This window comes from Salmo trutta, chromosome 40, assembly GCF_901001165.1.
Source record: "Salmo trutta chromosome 40, fSalTru1.1, whole genome shotgun sequence".
In the NCBI taxonomy this organism is placed as follows: Eukaryota; Metazoa; Chordata; class Actinopteri; order Salmoniformes; family Salmonidae; genus Salmo; species Salmo trutta.
Window position 1 is genome coordinate 22,504,700 of NC_042996.1, and position 21,033 is coordinate 22,525,732.

At 42.7% G+C, this 21,033-nt stretch overlaps 1 protein-coding gene and 1 long non-coding RNA gene across 2 annotated transcripts in view; one reads left to right on the forward strand and one right to left on the reverse strand.

Moving 5' to 3' along the window:
* LOC115180327 (proton myo-inositol cotransporter) overlaps positions 1-15,638 on the forward strand; it is a 76,906-nt gene extending 61,268 nt beyond the window's left edge. Inside the window, exons 5-10 of the mRNA XM_029742337.1 lie at positions 7,063-7,226; positions 7,497-7,617; positions 12,925-13,050; positions 13,323-13,441; positions 13,721-13,873; positions 14,330-15,638. Of these exons, the coding sequence (XP_029598197.1) occupies positions 7,063-7,226; positions 7,497-7,617; positions 12,925-13,050; positions 13,323-13,441; positions 13,721-13,873; positions 14,330-14,556 (910 nt within the window). The 3' untranslated portion in view covers positions 14,557-15,638. The remainder of the gene's footprint in view (positions 1-7,062; positions 7,227-7,496; positions 7,618-12,924; positions 13,051-13,322; positions 13,442-13,720; positions 13,874-14,329) is intronic.
* Positions 15,639-17,321: 1,683 nt separating this feature from the next.
* Positions 17,322-19,760, reverse strand: LOC115180328 (uncharacterized). The gene is made up of 4 exons (XR_003873057.1): positions 19,606-19,760; positions 19,314-19,341; positions 19,045-19,145; positions 17,322-18,669 (listed from the first exon to the last, which is right to left on the reverse strand). It is a non-coding gene; the product is annotated as an uncharacterized LOC115180328 (long non-coding RNA).
* Positions 19,761-21,033: the final 1,273 nt, after the last annotated feature.

Genomic DNA, 21,033 nt, shown 5'->3' on the forward strand with positions numbered 1-21,033 from the left:
CTGACATTTACAAATGCATCACTGGAGCTTCATTGAATATGCACCCGATTGAAAAGGATTAAAGAGGGAAAGAGAGAGCAAGCTGAAAAGCCCACTCCCTCCCAGGAGATAGAGATTGCGTCCCAAATGGCACCCTATTTCCCATATAGCGCACTACTATAGGGCTCTGGTCAAAAGTAGTGCAATATATATATGGAATAGGGTGCTATTTGGGACGCAGAGAGATAGATACTTGGGGGGGGGGGGGGGGGGTCTAAGGTCCCAGGGAACAATACCTACCCTATCAGAGCTCCTTCAAAGCTGGCTACGCTGCTAGCTGACCTAAAGACAAACAATATGATATTCTCTGGAAAGGTCATGATGGCCTGATCGTTAAGGCGGATGGATGCATTGGCAGCCTCAATGTGACGTGTGTGTGTGTGTGTGTGTGTGTGTGTGTGTGTGTGTGTGTGTGTGTGTGTGTGTGTGTGTGTGTGTGTGTGTGTGTGTGTGTGTGTGTGTGTGTGTGTGTGTGTGTGTGCGCTTGTGTGTGTGTGCTTGTGTGTGTGTGCCAACTCAAATAACATTTTATTTGTCACATACACTGTTTACAGCAGGTATAAAAACTTCAGCAAAAGGCTTACGTGCTAGCTGCCAGAACATTGCAGTACAGTAATCAATATCAATAATAAGAGTCAAAAAAATACTAATGATAATAATAATAGTATAGATAGTATCCATAGTAATAGCCTGATATGTACACAATATGATATACAGTATAGATCATGAATGTGTTACTGCTATGTCACGCATGACCGTATTTACAAATATAGTGGATAGTGTGTGTGTGTAGGGTAGCGTCTTGGTAATGCAGTTGAATACATAGTGCATGCTAAAGCAGCAGCGTGAGTGTGTGTGTGTGTGTGAGCTGCGAGGAGTGAGAGGACCATATCATATCCCTAACCAATAACCACTCATGACTGTGGGTTCAGTGGCAAAATCACTTAAACACATTGATACTCACAGACAGCACACTAACCAGGTAACAGTAATGTAATCATATCAATTAAAGAGAGGGAGGAGGGGAGGGAGAGAGAGAAACAAGAGAGATAGAAAGCATAGGGGCCTAAGAGCACTCAGAGAGAGAGAGAGAGAGAGAGAGAGAGAGAGAGAGAAATGTCTCTCTTGGGAACTGGCCTATTTCTCTCTTGAAAGGAGATGAATGCATTATCACACTCATGTCTAATGCTGCTGAACGCAGAGGCACACAGAGACAGAGTTTACTAAACATAGAGAACACACACTGCTCAACTCTGCTCAACCCTGTTCAACTATACCAACAACACGGTGACGCCTACACACCTCTAAAAGAAAACAACAACAACTAAGGGTCCAGAGTTTTTCCTGGAAAGGTGGACTAGACGGTCAATAAAAAACTAAACAAGTACCACAACAAAGTCATAACAGTCTCTGAAATGAACTACAACAGCAACAGTAACACACACCACAACAACATCAACTTTGACACACTTAGAGTAGACTATAAAAGGACAATTAGCGCGTCTAAATAACAGGTTGTTGTGGATTAACCCAATGAGGAGGCTCTGTGGGTGTGTGTGCGTGATTAGACAGAATAATATTACCATAGGCTAATTACACACAGCTACGTGATCTGCATAAGCGGCATGAGGTCTTTCGACTACGATAGCCTAAAAGACATGCTGCCAAACATACCCTCGTAAAACTGACCATCCTACTGATCCTCGACTTCGGCGATGTCATTTACAAAATAGCCTCCAACACCCTACTCAATAAATTGGATGCAGTCTATCACAGTGCCATCCGTTTTGTCACCAAAGCCCCATATACTACCCACCACTGCGACCTGTACGCTCTCGTTGGCTGGCCCTCACTTCATACTCGTCGCCAATCCCACTGGCTCCAGGTCATCTACAAGACCCTGCTAAGTAAAGTCCCGCCTTATCTCAGCTCGCTGGTCACCATAGCAGCACCCACCTGTAGCACGTGCTCCAGCAGGTATATCTCTCTGGTCACCCCCAAAGCCAATTCCTCCTTCGGCCGCCTCTCCTTCCAGTTCTCTGCTGCCAATGACTGGAACGAACTACAAAAATCTCTAAAACTGGAAACACTTATCTCCCTCACTAGCTTTAAGCACAAGCTGTTAGAGCATCTCACAGATTACTGCACCTGTACATAGCCCATCTATAATGTAGGCCAAACAACTACCTCTTCCCCTACTGTATTTATTTATTTTGCTCCTTTGCACCCCATTATTTATATTTCTACTTTGCACTTTCTTCCACTGCAAATCTACCATTCCAGTGTCTTACTTGCTATATGTCACGTTCTGACCAGTATAAGGGGTTACTGGTTATTGTAGTTTGGTCAGGACGTGGCAGGGGGTATTTGTTTTATGTGGTTCGGGGTTTGTTGATATATGTGTTTATGTAGAGGGGTGTTTGTTTAGAGTATTCTGGGGTTTTGGTTATGTTCTATGTTGTGTATTTCTATGCTCTATCTATGTTGTGTATTTCTTTGTGTTGGCCTGGTATGGCTCTCAATCAGGAACAGCTGTACATCGTTGTTGCTGATTGAGAGTCATACTTAGGTAGCCCTGTTTTCACCTGTCCCCTGTGGGAAGTTGTTGTGTGTGTGTGTGTGTGTGTGTGTGTGTGTGTGTGTGTGTGTGTGTGTGTGTGTGTGTGTGTGTGTGTGTGTGTGTGTGTGTGTGTGTGTGTGTGTGTGTGTGTGTGTGTGTGTGTGTGTGTGTGTGTGTGTGTGTGTGTGTGTGGCCTGCAATACTGTTTGTTCGATCGTTTTGTTTCATATGTGTTCAAATAAAGTTAAGATGAGCACTCAACCCGCTGCGCCTTGGTCCATTACCTACGACGACCGTTACACTATATTGTATTTACTTCGCCATCATGGCCTTTTTTGCCTTTACCTCCCTTATCTCACCTCATTTGCTCACTTTGTATATAGACTTATTTTTGTACTATATTATTGACTGTTTGTTTGTTTTACTCCATGTGTAACTCTGTGGTTGTATGTGTCAAACTGCTTGCTTTATCTTGGCCAGGTCGCAATTGTAAATGAGAACTTGTTCTCAACTTGCCTACCTGGTTAAATAAAGGTTAAATTAAAAAAATATAATCTCCAGGCCTCCACACAAACAAGCTGCTGATGCCGCCGTTGGAACATCTACATTTAAAAAAAGGTCTAATAAATCAATTGAATACACACTATCACAGTGCATCTATTATTTATTTTAGGAAGTTCCGTCTAAAGAAACATTATGATATGAAGAAAATGTATTTCAGAATATGAGTTGGCTTACTATATGTTATCTGGCTATGAGCCATGCCATAAACTGTAGTCTTGTTCATTTAGCAGAGAAGATATGCTCATAAGTCCCTGCCATTATTTTATATTATATGATTTTATAGTAAGAAGAATATAACTGAACTTAGCTGAATAAAATAGAAAGGATATTTTTCCCATTTCAGAGCGAGAGTCCGCATATGAAGTGGCTATTTTGAGCGTAGAAGTGATCATTTGAAACAGGTCCTATATCCTAGATTTAGAGTTATTTGGCAACTTTAGTTATGAATGATACAAACCATAGAATGCCTTAGAAATCAAAACATATATGGGCTGCACGATGCGACTTTAGGCTATTGATGATTAGAGAAAGTCACAAAAAAAGCTTGTGCTCTGTTCCTTGCCGCAGGCTGCACACGTTGTTCTCTCATCAAGTGATCATATTTTCACCCATCAGACTATTCTCAATTTAATATTGTCTTTAATAATATGTCAAATGTATTTTTCAATTTAGAATGATCCATTATCAAATGGGCAGGAACAGGGGCAAGAGAAAAAAATAAATGTAATCCGTATGCTCTCGAATAGTGAATAGGGGCCGGTACGTTTCACTCATGTCAAGTAGGCTGCTCTGGTTATTTTCCCGCACGACAGGTGATATTCCGCACAAACTCTGTATGCCATTGTCTCTCCAACCCTATTCCTGCATCTACCCAGTGTTTCATTTGGGAAAGCGAAATCTGTTCGGGAACATCGATAGAAACATGTTTTCACAATGAAAAATGGGCTATTTCATGAAACTGTTGACAGCCCCTCTCTGCACACTAGAGAAAGGAATGAAGGAGAGAGGGGAGGAGATGGAAAAGCATGGTGGTGAGATATTCTGTAGCTAAAGGTCATGTGTCAGCCTATTAATTATCAAAACATACAAAAATGCCCAATTACTAAGCTATTCAAAATAAAATACAAATTCACTATAATTGTAGGCCTACTCTGAATTTGTTTAATTAGGCTAGACCAATTATGTACCAAAGATATCTTAAATCAGTATTTTTGTAATGTTTTTCTGCCATGTGTACTATGTGGTAGGCTATGTATTGTGTAAAGGCACAATCATTATTTTCATTCAGGTTTTCTTTCAGGCTTGGGCTCATATGCCGGTTGTGATACAGCCTGTCCAGAGTGCAAAAGAAGAGATAACCCTGATTCAACGGTCACGTAGAATTTTACTGTGGTCATGAATACAGTCTGGGTGCTTTTTAGTTGTGTTGAATTAATAGTTTTGGCTACAGAGCTTCAGACTTCTCGTCCGCTCCGGTCGTCATACATATCATTTTAATATTGCTTTTATATATGACAGCTTTATTGAGTGTCTGAGACCTTCCAGACATGTCAGAAATGACAAATGACAACTGTACTGCCAGCTGTGTCCAGTTCAGAGTAGTTACCATGGTCTAAAATGTATTACATTTAATAATAAATTGAACACAGACATTTCAATTAGCACAGGCTCTTATCTACAATCTACAGTATTATTGCCATTTGCCCATCTCACCACCTGTAGAATGTTTTTGCGGGCAGTAAAATGTATATAATTGGACTGTGAGCTCCCCGAGAGTCCAAGAATGAGCCTGCATCCTCATCGTTAACAGGGACTGGGGATGGTTCATTCTTCCCTCTGCAAGTGTCCTGGCAGGGGGTTTCACCCACAAAAAATACATATGTTTTATTCCACATTTCTGGAATGGAGCCAGAGCCTAAAAATACACACACTTTGGCTGTTGGAAACTATGATTTTTAACTGGCACCATGTGGTTACCAACCAATAGTCTGTATTATGGCAGCATTTGGATGCTGTGCTGGAGGGGTTCGAAGTACACTTATGTAGTATTTACAGCGCTCTGTGTAGCTGGTTACATCATGTTTGTTGTGGATGTGGTGTGGTGGTGTTGCTATGATCTGTCAGAGCAGAGGGTAGCTGGCTGGGCTGGTTATATGTGAGCTGTGCTTCCTTTCCGGCCTGCCTTGCTGCTTCTTAATCAATCTGATTCAAACCTGAGATGGAGATTAGAGAGCCTCTACTGCAGAGAGCTTTTACACCCGCTGCTACTACAAACCCCTTATCAGTCATACTGTGTTTCTGTGTGTGTGTGTGTGTGTGTGGGCAGATGCATACTGAGATTGAAAGCCTCTGCGAGGCGAGACAGAAATCAGGCGGCTTTGTTGCCTTCCGCCTAGCATGTTGTTACATCGCTGCATGTGGCTATTACCAGTGCTATGGGCTCAGTTTTTTTCAAAGGCTTTGCTTGATTTTTATATTTATTGACCATGTATGTGGTCCTCATGACCCCTTACACCTGTACTTTAACTCTGAAGTATTGAATTTAGACTGAAGTTGAGAAACATGTTGGCTGACTTAACTAAAGGAAAGATTTATGCAAAGGAGTGTTTTGTTTTGAAAACGAGTAGAAGGGTGCAGATGCTTTTCAAGAGATTGAAAAACAAAATGCTAATTCACTGCTCCCTGCAGAGAATGAGTGAAAAAGTGAGGGAGCGAGAGAGAAAGCGAGGGAATGTCTTTTATTTTTTAACTTTTGAATGAAAGTTTTCCTCTCTCGTCTTTTTTGGGTGAGAATCGTTGCGTTGCGTTCCGAGTGTCTGTATTTTCTCATTTAACCTGGAGAGTAAGGGCTTTTCTACAGAGGCTGGGGTGCTGCCTTGTGAAGCAGGGAGAGGGTTGATCAGAGAGGGGTGTAGTTTCCCTTAACCACTGATATACGGTCTGATATTTTTTTCAGCCACAGTAGGTGAATCTTATTCAAGATCTGTGGCAACTTCTACCTTGAGCAGCTATCTGGATGTCTACAAGTTTTACAGGACTAGGATCTTCCTCCACCGTCTATATCACCTGGTCCCCTAGAAATGATGCATGTCAAGGAGAGAATGTTTAGAGGCCCTGTCTGTCGAGCTTGATGAGGTGTAATTTGCCTAAGTGAAGCAGAGTTCAGCAGCATCCAGGCAGAAAGGTGGCACTTTAATTAGACAGTGACACCAGAGTGTTTGTGTCGCAAATGGCACCCTATTCCCTACATAGTGCACTACCTTTGTCCAGAGCCCTATGGGTCCTGGTCAAAAGTAGTGCACTATTTGGGGATTTGGGTGCCATTTGGGACACAGACAGATACAAGAGTGAATGGGGTGGATGGATTGGGACTGGGCTCATTGTGTCTATTTCGGGTTGATTGCTTTACCGGTGGTTGATTGGTGGCCACTCAACTCAAGAACATAATGGAGTGTACCTCTTCTCTATGGAGAGAATCATTAGCACATGGTGATCTGTCTCTTTCAATCTGTTTCCTACTTATATCTCGCTCTCCCAAGCTTTATTGGCATGAGAGGGACAATCCAATGCAATACAACATACAATCGTAATGAACTTTGAGTTTCCTGTCCTGTCCTCAATAGTCTGTAGATGGCCATTCCAGAAGGACATTACTACCTGGCTGTTCTTTCCAGCATGGCCAGATAGTAGCCACCACCCTATTGTCTTTGTGCATCAACATGGCATCCAGCTAGTGTCTTTATATGGTAGCCATGTGGTGATTGATGATGACCATATCCTGTCCTCTGTGTGCAGGTACTGCTGCACCACCATAGAGATACATTATATCTCTGTGCCAAATTCTCTGTTTTTCTCTATGGTTCTGTTGACTGATGAAACACCCTCTCCTCTTTGTACAGGTACTACGGCGCCACCATCCTGCAGATGTCGGGAGTGCGGGATGACAAGCTGGCCATCTGGTTGGCCGGGGTCACAGCCTTCACCAACTTTCTGTTTACCCTCCTGGGGGTGTGGCTAGTGGAGAGGGTTGGCCGCAGGAAACTCACACTCGGGAGCATCATCGGTAAGGGTCAGAGGGTCAGGGTAAAGATAAATGTATGGATTCTGATGATTCAGAGACACATTTAGTGTGTGTGAATAGATGGCATATTGGATCACAGTATACGTTTCACAGTTAGCTCCACAGATAGATTTGAATGGAATTACATGGACTACGTGAAATTACAGTATTACATGAAATTGTAATACATGTAAGTAAACAGACAGTAGTAGTAACCCATATTATGTCTAAAGCAGTACACTGTTTGGTTAGACTGTATTTGTTTTCTCCTAGGAACATGTCTGAGTCTGTCTCTGCTGGCCATTGGGTTTCTGCTGTCTGCCCAACACACCCCTCCTGTCACCCTCCACCCCACTGACCCCTCAATTGTCAACTCCACCTGCAACAGACACCTGTGAGTACTCCCTACTCTACTACTGTATTAAACTGTACTCTATCTGCACTGTAGTCTACTGTCCAACACAATACTGAGTATTCCGTACTATTCTGAATATAAGGATTACATTTCATGTTATGGGGTGCCTCCCGTGTGGCGCAGGGGTCTAAGGCACTGCATCGCAGTGCTTGAGGTGTCACTACAGACACGAGGTTGATCCCAGCCTGTAACACAACCGGCTGTGACCGGGAGTCCCATAGGGTGGCACACAATTGGCCCAGTGTCGTCCGGGTTAAGGGAGGGTTTGGCCAGGGGGGGCTTTACTTGGTTCATCATGCTCTAGCGACTCCTTGTGGCAGGCCGGGCACCTGCAGGCTGACTTCGGTCGTCAGTTGAACGGTGTTTCCTAACATTGGGGCGGCTGGCTTCCGGGTTAAGCGGGTGGGTGTTAAGGAGGACGCATGACTCAACCTTCGCCTCTCCCGCGCCCGTTGGGGAGTTGCAGCGATGAGACAAGTTCGTAATTGGATATGACAAAATTGGGGAGAAAAAGGGGGGTAAAAAAGAAAAAAAATGTTCTGAAGTTAACATCACTTTATTGTTAAGTGCAGGCGTAAAAAAATGAACCTGAGCCACCATGAATTGAAACATGGTTACTAATGAGGGTGTTCTTTATTGGATGCCTCTCCAACAAAATCCAGGTAGAATCAGGAATTCCCCAGGGCAGCTGTTTAGGCCCCTTTCTTTTAAAAAAAACCTTTACTAATGTATGCGGATGACTCAACACTATACACGACAGCTACCACAGCGACTAAAATGATAGCAACACTGAATGGCTAGCAAGGAATATGTTAGTCCTAAATATTTCAAAAACTTAAAGCATTGTATTACAAATCATTCACTAAACCCTAAACCTCAACTAAATCTTGTAATGAATAATGTGGAAATTGAGCGAGTTGAGGAGACTAAACTGCTTGTAGTAACCCTGGATTGTAAACATATTGATACAAAAGTAGCTAAGATGGGGAGAAGTCTGTCTTATAGCGCTGCTCTGCATTCTTAACAGCATTATCAACACACCTGGACTACTGTTCAGTCAGTGGTTGGCTCAGCATGGCTGGCCCTTGGATGTACACAGAGAGCTAACGTTAATAATATACATGCCAATCTCTCCTGGCTCAATGTTGAGGAGAGATTGACTTCATCACTACTTGTATTTGTGAGAGGTATTGACATGTTGAATGCACCAATGCATACCCCACAAGACATGCCACCAGAGGTCTCTTTACTGTCCCCAATTCCAGAACAGACTATGGGAGGCGCACAATATTACATGGAACTCTATTCTACATCAAGTAACTCATGCAAGCAGTAAAATGAAATACAAAAACTGGTTACAAATACACCTTATGGAACAATAGGGACTGTGAAGCAACACAAACATAGACACATGCATACAAACACATGATAACATACGCACTATACACACACATTATAGATACGTGGTTGTAGAGTAGGGGCCTGAGGGCACACACTTAATATGTTGTGGAATCTCTTATGAATGTATTGTAATGTTTTTAAAATGTATAACTGCCTTGTTTTTTCTGGACTCCTGGAAGAGTAGCTGCTGACTTTGCAGCAACTAATGGGGATCCATAATAAATACAAATACAAATGAACATTTTACAGGACCAATAGAGTGTGTGGGTTTGTTTCTTAATACATTTTCCTGTTCTTCCATCTAGGACTAAATTCATGTTATTATGCGATCTAATTGTACATGCTGTACATGTTTCTGAACACTTACCTAGCAGATTATTCCAATCTCTCTGCTCTGTGCGTTTTTTTATTCTATCAGGGGTTCATTTTAACTGCAGCAACAGATTCCATTTGCGACAGTGCAACAGGGGTTGGGTCTCTGTTCATAGAAATGATGTAGAGAGATAGATAGAGTGAACGAGAAAGAGAAAGAGACCCTGTCTGCCTTCTGAAAGACTGTGCCACTCTCTGTACTAATTTACACACCGGCATGTAGACTGAGTGTACAAAACAGGAACACCTGCTCTTTCCATGACATAGACTGACCAGGTGAATCCAGGTGAAAGCTATGATCCCTTATTGATGTCACACTTCAATCAGTGTTGATGAAGGGGAGGACACAAGTTATAACCGGATATATCACATTTACATAAGTATTCAGACCCTTTACTCAGTACTTTGTTGAAGCACCTTTGGCAGAGATTACAGCATTGAGTCTTCTTGGGTATGATGCTTCAAGCTTGGCACACCTGATGCTACAAGCTTGGCACACCACACCACTTCTGTAGCCTGCTCTTTATGTGCTCTTAAATGCTAGTAAAATGAAATGCATGCTCTTCAACCGATCGATGCCCGCACCCACCCGCCCGACTAGCATCACTACTCTGGACGGTTCTGACTTAGTATATGTGGACAACTATAAATACCTAGGTGTCTGGCTAGACTGTAAACTCTCCTTCCAGACTCATATTAAGCATCTCCAATCCAAAATAAAATCTAGAATCGGCTTCCTATTTCGCAACAAAGCCTCCTTCACTCATGCTGCCAAACATACCCTCGTAAAACTGACTATCCTACCGATCCTTGACTTCGGCGATGTCATTTACAAAATAGCCTCCAACACTCTACTCAGCAAATTGGATGCAGTCTATCACAGTGCCATCCGTTTTGTCACCAAAGCCCCATATATTACCCACCACTGTGACCTGTATGCTCTCGTTGGCTGGTCCTCGCTACATATTCGTCGCCAAACCCACTGGCTCCAGGTCATCTATAAGTCTTTGCTAGGTAAAGCTCCGCCTTATCTCAGCTCACTGGTCACCATAGCACGCGCTCCAGCAGGTATATTCACTGATCATCCCCAAAGCCAACATCTTTTTGGCCACTTTTCCTTCCAGTTCTCTGCTGCCAATAAATGGAACGAATTGCAAAATCACTGAAGTTGGAGACTTATATCTCTCTCACTAACTTTAAGCATCGGCTGTCAGAGTAGCTTACCGATCGCTGCAACTGTACACAGCCCATCTGTAAATAGCCCATCCAACCAACTACCTACCTCATCCTATATTTGTTTTTGTTTTTCTGCTCTTTTGCGCACCAGTATTTCTACTTGCACATCCTCATCTGCACATCTATCACTCCAGTGTTTAATTGCTAAATTGTAATTACTTCGCCACTATGGCCTACTTATTGCCTTACATCCTTACTTCATTTGCACAAATTGTTTACAGATTTTTGTATTGTGTTATTGACTGTTCGTTTGTTTATCCCATGTGTGACTCTGTGTTGTTGTTTTTGTCACACTACTTTGCTTTATCTTGGCCAGGTAGCAGTTGTAAATGAGAACTTGTTCTCAACTGGCCTACCTGGTTAAATAAAGGTGAAATCTCTGCAGATCCTCTCAAGCTCTGTCAGGTTGGATGGGGAGCGTTGCTGGCAGCTATTTTCAGGTATCTCCAGAGATGTTTGATCGGGTTCAAGTCCAGGCTCTGGCTGGGCCAATCAAGGACATTCAGAGACTTGTCCCGAAGCCACTCCTGTGTTGTCTTGGCTGTGTGCTTAGGGTCGTTGTCCTGTTGGAAGGTGACCCTTCACCCCGGTATGAGGTCCTGAGCGCTCTGGAGCAGGGTTTCATCAAGGATCTCTCTGTACTTTGCTCCATTCATCTTTCCCTCGATCCTGACTAGTCTCCCAGTCCCTGCCGCTGAAAATCATCCCCACAGCACGGTGCTGTCACCATGCCTCACCGTAGGGATGGTGCCAGGTTTCCTCTAGACGTGACACTTGGCATTCAGGCTAAAGAGTTCAATCTCGGTTTCATCAGACCAGAGAATCTTGTTTTGGTGCCTTTTGGCAAACTCCGAGCGGGCTGTCATCTTCCTTTTACTGAGGAGTGGCTTACGTCTGGCCACTCTACCATAAAGGCATGATTGGTGGAGTGCTGCTGGAAGGTTCTCCCATCTCCATAGAGGAACTCTAGAGCTCTGTCAGAGTGACCATTGGGTTCTTGGTCACCTCTCTGACCAAGGCCCTTCTCCCTCGAATGCTCAGTTTGGCCGGGCGGCCAGCTCTAGGAAGAGGTGGTTCCAAACTTCTTCAATTTAAGAATGATAGAGACCACTGTGTTCTTGGGGACTATCAATGCTGCAGACATTTCACAGCCCCAGATCTGTGCCTCGACACAATCCTGTCTCAGAGCTCTACAGAAAATTTATTTGACCTCATGGCTTGGTTTTTGCTCTAACATGCACTGTCAACTGTGGGATCTTATATAGACAGGTGTGCGCCTTTCCAAATCATGTCCAATCAATTGAATTTACCACAGGTGGACTCCAATCAAGTTGTAGAAACATCTCAAGGCTGATCAATGGAAACAGGATGCATCTGAGCTGAATTGTAAGTCTCATAGCAAAGGGTCTGAATACTTATATAAATAAGGTATGTTTTTTAATTTTAATAAATTAGCAAACATTTCTAAAAACCTTTTTTCACTTTTTCATTATGGGGTATTGTGTGTAGATTGCTGAGGATTTTTTTTTAATCCATTTTAGAATAAGTCTGTAATGTAACAAAATGTGGAAAAAGTAAATGGGTCTCAATACTTTCTAAATGCACCATAAGCGCCTTGGAACAGGGTATGGTAGGAGGTGCCAGGTACAGTGTGTCAAGAACTGCAACCCTCCTGGGGTTTTCACATTCAACAGTTTCCCGTGTGTATCAAGAATGATTCACCACCCAAAGGACATCCAGCCAACTTGACACAACTGTGGGAAGCATTGGAATCAACATGGACCAGCATCCCTGTGGAACGCTTTTGATACCTTGTAAAGTCCATGCCCCGACGAATTGAGGTTGTTATAAGGGCAAAATGGGGTGAAACTCAATATTAGGAAGGTGTATATTTACCTGCACTCTCTCGTCACTCACAGCTGCAACAAACAAGACAGACTCATTTAAGACAGACTTGTCTTTAATGCAGGTGGAATGGGTCTTCTGTTCTGTCATTAGAGCTACTCTCTCTGTGAATGAACACACTCTCCGAAATGGGTCTGCCCTATGCTCGCCGCACTACACTCTCACGCATGCACGCACATGGATGCGAAGCCATAACACACACATAAATACATGCTCTCACACACACACGTAGATTATCCTCAAGTTATCAGAGTAAAGAGCTAAAGATAGCATCTTCTCCATTCACAGAGAGGAAATGTGTTCCGTTATACCTCCTCAAGGATCTTGTCTCTGTTTGTGACATCTCTGTCCAATCCTCCTCTGTGATCCCAGGCTGTGTGAGCCGTGTATGCTGGACCCGGCGTGTGGCTTCTGTTACCGTGAGAACAGCACGGCTCTGTTCGCCTCATCCTGTGTACCTGTCAATACAGCCTCCACAGAGAAGGCAGCCTGGGGCAGGTGAGCTACAGGAGGCACTAAGGGGAGGGAGAGAGTGTGTGTTTGTGCATAGGGCAGCAGGGGGCAGGTGAGTTATAGAATGCGCTCTGTGTGTGGGTTTATGCGTTGTGCGTTTGTGAAGGGGATGGCGGGGGTTAGTGGATGGAGTTGAATAAGACTCCTTGAAGAAGGCTTGAGAAGTGGTTCTTCTATAATTCTGTACTCATAGTACCCCTCCATCCATAACTACTGTTGCTACAATACAATAACTGTCTTGTACCATGTTATTCTAGGTGTTCCAACTCGACCCAGCTGAGAGTCCATACGTACTGGGCCTATAACTACTGTCCCACCTCCTACTCCTGGGTAGTCCTACTTGGTCTTGTTCTCTATCTGGCTTTCTTCGCCCCAGGTGAGAGAGACAACACTGATCTATGTAGAGATTCAATTTATGTTGTATTTCACTTTTACTGTGGGGCAACTACTAACTAAAGAATTGCAGAGTTAGAACATGTGATATCTCATTTCAAATTTGGCGTTAACCATGCATTGATGTCATTTGGGATACTTGCTCAAAGGTTTGATTTGTGTGCTTACTGTATATGTCTCGATTCAGCATTGTTTGCATACTGAGGGGTGGTTAGTGTACTGTAGAGCTATCGTATGCCCTGTGTCATCCCTCTCCTTCCAGGTATGGGTCCGATGCCGTGGACAATCAACTCTGAAATTTACCCCCTGTGGGCCCGGAGCACAGGGAACGCCTGTTCAGCTGGAGTCAACTGGACGTTTAACTTCCTGGTCTCCCTCACCTTCCTCCATGTGGCTCAGAACCTCACCTACTACGGTAACACAGACACATCTTCCTCCACGTGGCCCAGTCCCTCACCTACTACGATACAGACCAGCTAATCACTGATCAATACCCCCTTACAGGACATCCTTGATCAATCAACCTGAACAGCAGGCCTGCTTTCACTACAGGATCTGACCTTTGTTGGACATTTGATTAGTCTAGAGAGACTTGAGGTATCTTATGATAGGCTCAATGTGTAATGAATATAGTTTCATCATGTTTGATTACTTGCTGGCATGTAATAATGTGCAGCAGATACTGGATAGTGTTTGACAGAATTGTACACTGTTGCAGACTAGAACTGAACTCTGCTGTCAGTACAGGAAAACCTCTGGGCCTTTCCTGGTCAAGTCACATACTGTAGTCAGGGAAAAACTGTAGGCCCTAATAATGACTGACAGACGATGTGTTGTTGATTGTGTATTTGTTGTGATTGTTATTTCCCAGGAGCGTTTTTCCTTTACTCCAGCCTGGCTCTGCTTGGGTTCTTCTTCATCTACGGCTGTCTTCCTGAGACTAAGGGCCGGAGGCTGGAGGAGATTGAGTCCCTGTTCGACAACCAGCTGTGCTCCTGCGGGGCCACGGACTCTGATGAGGACCGGCAGGTGGAGTACATCAGGGTGAAGGGGAGCAACTACCACCTCTCTGACAACGATGCCTCCGACGTGGAGTAGCCCTAGCCTGTGTGCCAGTCTGTTTGTGCTTTCACGCCAACTCACTGTCACTCATTGTCATGCCAAATAATGGCTTGATGATGACAGCCATGGAGTTGGCAAGAGCACAAACAGATCTGGGACCAGGCTAAAGTAGCCCAGTCTAGTTTGTAACTTTGGCCCTGGATATTGTCCCTGTTCTCTCATCCCAGAAAGTGTGTATCAAGTGACTCAGAGTAGGAGTGTTGATTTAGGATCAGTTTAGTAGCCTTTTAGATCATAGTAAATAATATTACATGGACAGGAAGCTTGGTACATGTACATACAGCCTCTGATCTGCATCCTCCCTGAGTCCTGTTCTCTGGTTTGCCTCACAGTCACGTAGGTTACATTGCTCCATCTTTTTCACGGACAGGGTAGCTATTTATAACACATGAGTTACTTACACATTTGATTTTGCCTATCTAATGTTGTAGATACATCTATAGTTTGATGATAATCTTCTTTTTGATTTGAAAACCATCATGTGAAAAGTATTAAGCATACATTACGTTCATATTTATCCTCAGCATTTAGACATCCATTTTACTGTTCATCTGTCGCATTATTATGAATTTCCATATATGTGAGGCAGACCAACTACGATTAACAAAACTATTGCCATTTTCCTCTCATAAAAGGTCCTGTGTGGCTCAGTTGGTAGAGCATGGTGTTTGCAATGCCAGGGTTGTGGGTTCGATTCCCACGGGGGACCAGTACAGGGAAAAAATGTATTAAATATATGCATTCACTACTGTAAGTTGCTCTGGATAAGAGTGTCTGCTAAATGACTAAAATGTAAAATAAAACCATATGATTAGAGATACAACCTCTTCACAACAAAACCCTATTGTAGGAGGCCAAACGTCCACCAAAAGTGTTAAATTCAGAGCGAGGGGTTGAAATATATAGTGTTGATACCAGTATGCCTTTCTATATGAAACACAACTCAGTATAATATTGTCTCAGCTTGTCTGTAGCATCACAAATGGGGTGTCAGACACTAGTAGTACACCTGGGCTCTACGTCCCAAATGGCACCCTATTCCCTATATAGTGCACTACTTTTAACTAGAGCCTTATGGGCCTTGGTCAAAAGTAGTGCACTATAAAGGGAATAGCATGCCATTTGGGATGCACCCTGGTCTCCGTCTGATGATGAAGTTCAGTCTTGCTTTGCAGTTTATTTAATCATGTTGGTTGTAAAGCTACAGTAGCACACAACCTGTCTCTGTTTTGTCGTTAGTAAACTTATGAATTATGTTATTTATTCCAATGTATTTTACCCATGATGTCGGTGCCTGTACTGAAGTGAAATGTATGAAGGAGTTGACTATATGGCCAGCCAGCGTGATGATAGCCTTTTTTCTTTTTTTTTCAGAAGTTGCACAAACGTTTTTATTGATAAATGTAGACTAGACTATTCATTGGGTTACTCAGTCCATCAGAGAGAATACCCATACATTGAAATGGACAGTTTAGTCAGTTAATGTTACGCACAATAGTTGCTCTTTGGGAAAACAATGTCAGAAAGAATGTCTTATTTTGTCTCCCTTTTACGTTGTGTCTTCCTCCACAGCCTTACGTACAAATCGCAATGCATACTCTTCACGTGAAAGAGCTGGGGTTCTCGTGTTCTAAAGGTTCGAGGAGTACTGTACTGTACTTGCTAATGTCATTTTATATATCGTTAAACTATGTAAGGTGACACGTTTTTAGTTGAGTACTTGAGTACAAGATATGTGTGTAGCAGACTCTCGTTGAATGTGGTCAACATAACGTCGCTGAGAATATGTCTGTGTATTATTGTCTGTGACAAAACAAGATAGATAGCTACTATTGTGAATTCAAATAGGATTTTCTTTACACTGAAATGAAATGACAGCATTTCAAGGTATCACTAGATGTGTTTTGCCAGTTCATTGGAACAACAGTATCAATATTGGACTATTGAGTATTTATTATGAATATTTGAGTATTTGATTAGAAATGTGATTAGAAAAGAGAGGATACTATAGGTAGACTAATATGGGGGTTCACTGGAAGACAGAATAACTTTTTGCTTTTATTATCGCAGATAGTTAGTTTTTTAGAGAAACAACACTTTATTGCACATCCCCTTCACAGAGGCGACAACATTGTCGTCATGTAACAAACATGAAAATGAGATAGTGTCAAACAAGTTATTTGATGTGTTGTGATTTTAGAATGCACTTTGATTTTAAGACGGTCACAACCGCTTGACAAACCCATTGTGTTATTATTATATTGCCTTCTTTGCTTTAATTCCTAAATGGGGTCATCCAATGTGTTTATGGTGAACGGTTGCAATTTTTTCTATGTGAAAACAAATTAAATGCAGTGTTTCTATTCTAGGTTATGAAGAACTAGTGAAGATTTAAAACAAATATTTATCCAGCGCTGTATAGTATACATTTGATTATTGTTGCTGTAAATGTTTTGCTAGAATTTATATTCTATCAAAGTAAATATATTCATGAGAATCTTGAACACTTGAATATGTATCGGGGAAAAATAAATAAAGTAATTATCTTGCAATGTCTAGCTTTCGTTTTAATGTAGAATCCCAAGGGCATTGTTATAAATGTTTAAATATGCAGAAACAGATCCTGTGGTAAAGGGATGTAGTTGCTAGTGTTGTTCACAACTCTTAAAGGGATACTTCGGGATTTTTCCTGTCCTCCCCACCTCTCTCCTCTCCTTCACGTTTCACTAATCCTTTTCCTCTGCTTCAGCATGAGCAGAATGTCTGCTATTTCCTGAAGTGTCTCAACCTCCTCTGAAAGCCTGTTAACTATGCTCTCAGCAGTGACCTCCTCCCTCTCCTCTCCCTCTCCTTTTCTCCTCTCTCTCATCTGGAAGGTCTTCTCTAAGAGGAACATTCTGAACAGGGTCCTGCACCTCTTATTCTTCTTCCTGTCCTCTATGCTGCAGCTGCTTACCTCTCAAGTCTGGATCAAAACATCATTAGGGAGCAACATCCATTTCCAAAATACCACTGAAAATACCAAAAAATACCACCATAATGAATCTTGGTCCATAAGAAAACTGCAACAAACTGTACGGAAGAATGTCAACATATACAGATCAGAGTAAATATAATTGCAGTATAACGTGTGCTTATTACACACCCATTCACTAGCTTTACTTTCAATTGATTATCTATGATAAATTACACCACATATGAAGTTGTTTGCATTGATTTGTCTATATTCGGCTACACTGAATTGTTAATACATCAAACATTTGCTATTCATACCTTTTACATCATTGGTGACGAGGGGAGCGTCTAGTACAGAGGTAGTGGGTCTCTGAATACACTCTACTCTCAGTGTTAGTGTTACGACACTTGTTTAAAGGGATGATTGATGGGTGGTGCCCAGGTCCAGCCTTGAGCTCTCTGGCTGTTGATTTTCTCCAGGGCGTGTGCTCTTCTCCCTCCCTCCTAGATCTGTCTGACAATGCTCTGTCTGTCTGCTGTCTCATAGACTCATCTCTGTGACTGGCCTGCCTTCTGGTGGTTGGGGTCGGTATGACACTGTAAGCAGAATTGTTGTGGGATTCAGAGTCCACAAGGTTGTTCTCTTTACACTCAAGTCCAGAAACTGCACTGAGTTGAAACATCCGATGTTGGACATTTCGAGGTGATGTTGGTGACAGTCTGTGTCCCCATTTCTCGTGTTTCTTATGTTCTGGTGGCTGCCATTTTTTGTTGGTGGACCTCAGAGCTCTGTGATTCAGACAGAGGACGAGGTGGGACATACTGATCGCCTATAACCCTAACCTGGCTGTTACTGTCATCTGTAACTACACAGCCTGACCGTCTCTCAGTGTAGCCGGAGCTCTCCAACGCTCTCTGGTCTTTATGATCTCTCTGGTCGTTTCCACAGTTCCCTGTGCATTGAGGCCTAGTGGGTGGGGTGTAAGGTCTGGGTTGAGACTGAGGGTGACCCCGTTGTTGTGTGTTCCAATGTGATGAGGCCTGGCTGAGGACAGGGATCTCTTCAATACAGGACCTCTCTGAATGTGACTTAGAGGATCCACCATGTTGACACTGGTGATAATCCTCCACCTCCTGATATGACATTTAAAGATTACTATGAAAATATGTAGCCTGAGTCCCAGAGCTGTTTGTGCTGTCTTGTCAACTCCATTGCTGCCATTGTCACACTATGTGACAGCAATGGAGTTGACAAGACAGCACAAACAGATCTGGGACTCAGGCTAAGAAATATGTTGATATTGCCATGTAAATGCAAAGCGCATAACTATGTAACATGTTATTAAACAGTAATTACGCAGACTTATAAGAGCAACTAAATGTAGTGTTAGAAATAATGAATTACAAGTCAGTCATGGTAGGCCTATGTGATCTATGGGAAATCAAAGCATCCCCTTACAGTACATTAACCAAAGCAGATGTAAATGGTATTATCTGTTGTTTACTTACGTCATCATCAAAGTGTGAACTAAAGCAACCTCCTCTTGGAGAGTAACTGGGCGATCATTCACAGCATTCCTTAGGACCATGATGAGTGTTTCCAGGACAAGCTGAAGACACGTCTGCAGGTAAGTCTCCACCAGGCTGCGTCCCAAATGACCCCCTATTATTCCTCATGTGGCACGATATAGGGGATAGGGTGCCATTTGGGACTCGGACTATCAGTGTCAGACAGATGGTGAACAGCAGATGATTTTGAATATAGTGCGGAAACTTACATGAGCTGACATCAGTGCAGTTGGAAACCTGTTGGAATACAGACGTAACAATGAAACAGGCTAGCCTTCACCATATTAACACATGTCCCCTTACCTTTACCTATTATCATACCCTAATCAGGTCCTGTGGCTCAGTTGGTAAAGCATGGTACTTGCAACACCAGGATAGTGGGTTCAATTTCCAGTATCACCCGTATGTAAAATGTTTGCACGCATGACTCTAAGTCGCTTTGGATAAAACCGTCTGCTAAATGGTACTGTATTATATCGTAAAGCTGCTGCCTGTAATTACCTCAAGAAATCAGGTTCAGGGCCTCGGCTCTGTGATTCATTCACATCTCTGGTAGACGTTGTCGGTACTTCTTCCTTGAGATATATCTTAGGCATACCCTTCTTAGAATTAGCTGCTGGGATGAATTGACGTACATACAGTACCAGTCAAAAGCTTGGACACACTTACTCATTCAAGGGTTTTTCTTTATTTTTACTATTTTATACATTGTAGAATAATAGTGTAGACACCAAAACTATGAAATAACGCATATGGTGAAGCTGGTTGAGAGAATACCAAGAGTGTGCAAAGCTGTCATCAAGGCAAAGGGTGGCTCCTTTGAAGAATTTCAAATATTTGTTTAACACTTTTTTGGTTACTACATGATTCCATATGTGATATTTCATAGTTTTGATGTCTTCACTATTATTCTGCAATGTAAAAGTAAAGAAAAAACATGGAATGAGTAGGTGTGTCCAAATCTTTGGCTGGTACTGTATGTCAGTAGAGGTTGACAAACTTTCTGCAAAAACATGTCTCATAGTGTTGTGTTGCTCTTCACTATCTATTTGGTTGACAGAGAACTCCATTGTCTGATTTTTGAGAAAGAACTCCAAGGTGTGGTCTTTGCCCTCCAATTGGTGGATAGAGAACCCCACTATGTGCATGGCATGGTCTCTGGTCTCTGTGCTACTGGGTAGGCAGATGCATACCCCATTAGTCACTGCACAAGTTATGGAAATATTAACTATCTTCACAGATGTAATCAATACAGCAATGGATATCAGGGGGGGGGGGGGGGGGATGTGGCCCACGAGGCACACTCTCTCCTTCCTCCTGGCTGAGAGAAAGGTCAAACTACAAAATCAAATATCCATTAGGTTTCAGTTATACTTTTTCTTTACTTTACAAAACTGTTAATATAGTGGAATGAATGCACACTCATTTGTCTTTGTTGCATGTGTTTGTGGGGTAGAGGTGAGGTTAAATCCATTCCAAATTAAAGAATACTGTTACTATGAAAGTATTTGAATGAATACCTGTGGTTGCTCTGAGGTGGAGATATCCCAGGGTGGCCTAGGGGAGCAGTGTGGCTTTGGCTGGACCTGTGCTCTCTGTTGGAGGGAGAACAGGCCTGCCCCTGAGTAGACTGACGACGATGCTCAGGGTGAGCCCCTTCTCCTGGATGTGTTGCTGGTAGTCTGACGTACTGGTGTCTGACATGTTTGACTCCAGCCCTGGTGAGATCTGAGAGCAACAATCAATGAACCACCCAAATGTCACAAGGTTGAGTCATCATTTCCATAAAGCTTACTGTGTCTGTAGGTTCAGAAATATGGTAAAAAGAGTACTAGTGATGTAAGGTGATGTATTTGTGTTGTCAGAAAAGACGAATCAGTGTGAGTAAACGTGACTGACCTGTCTACACTTGAATCCATCAGGAAGGCA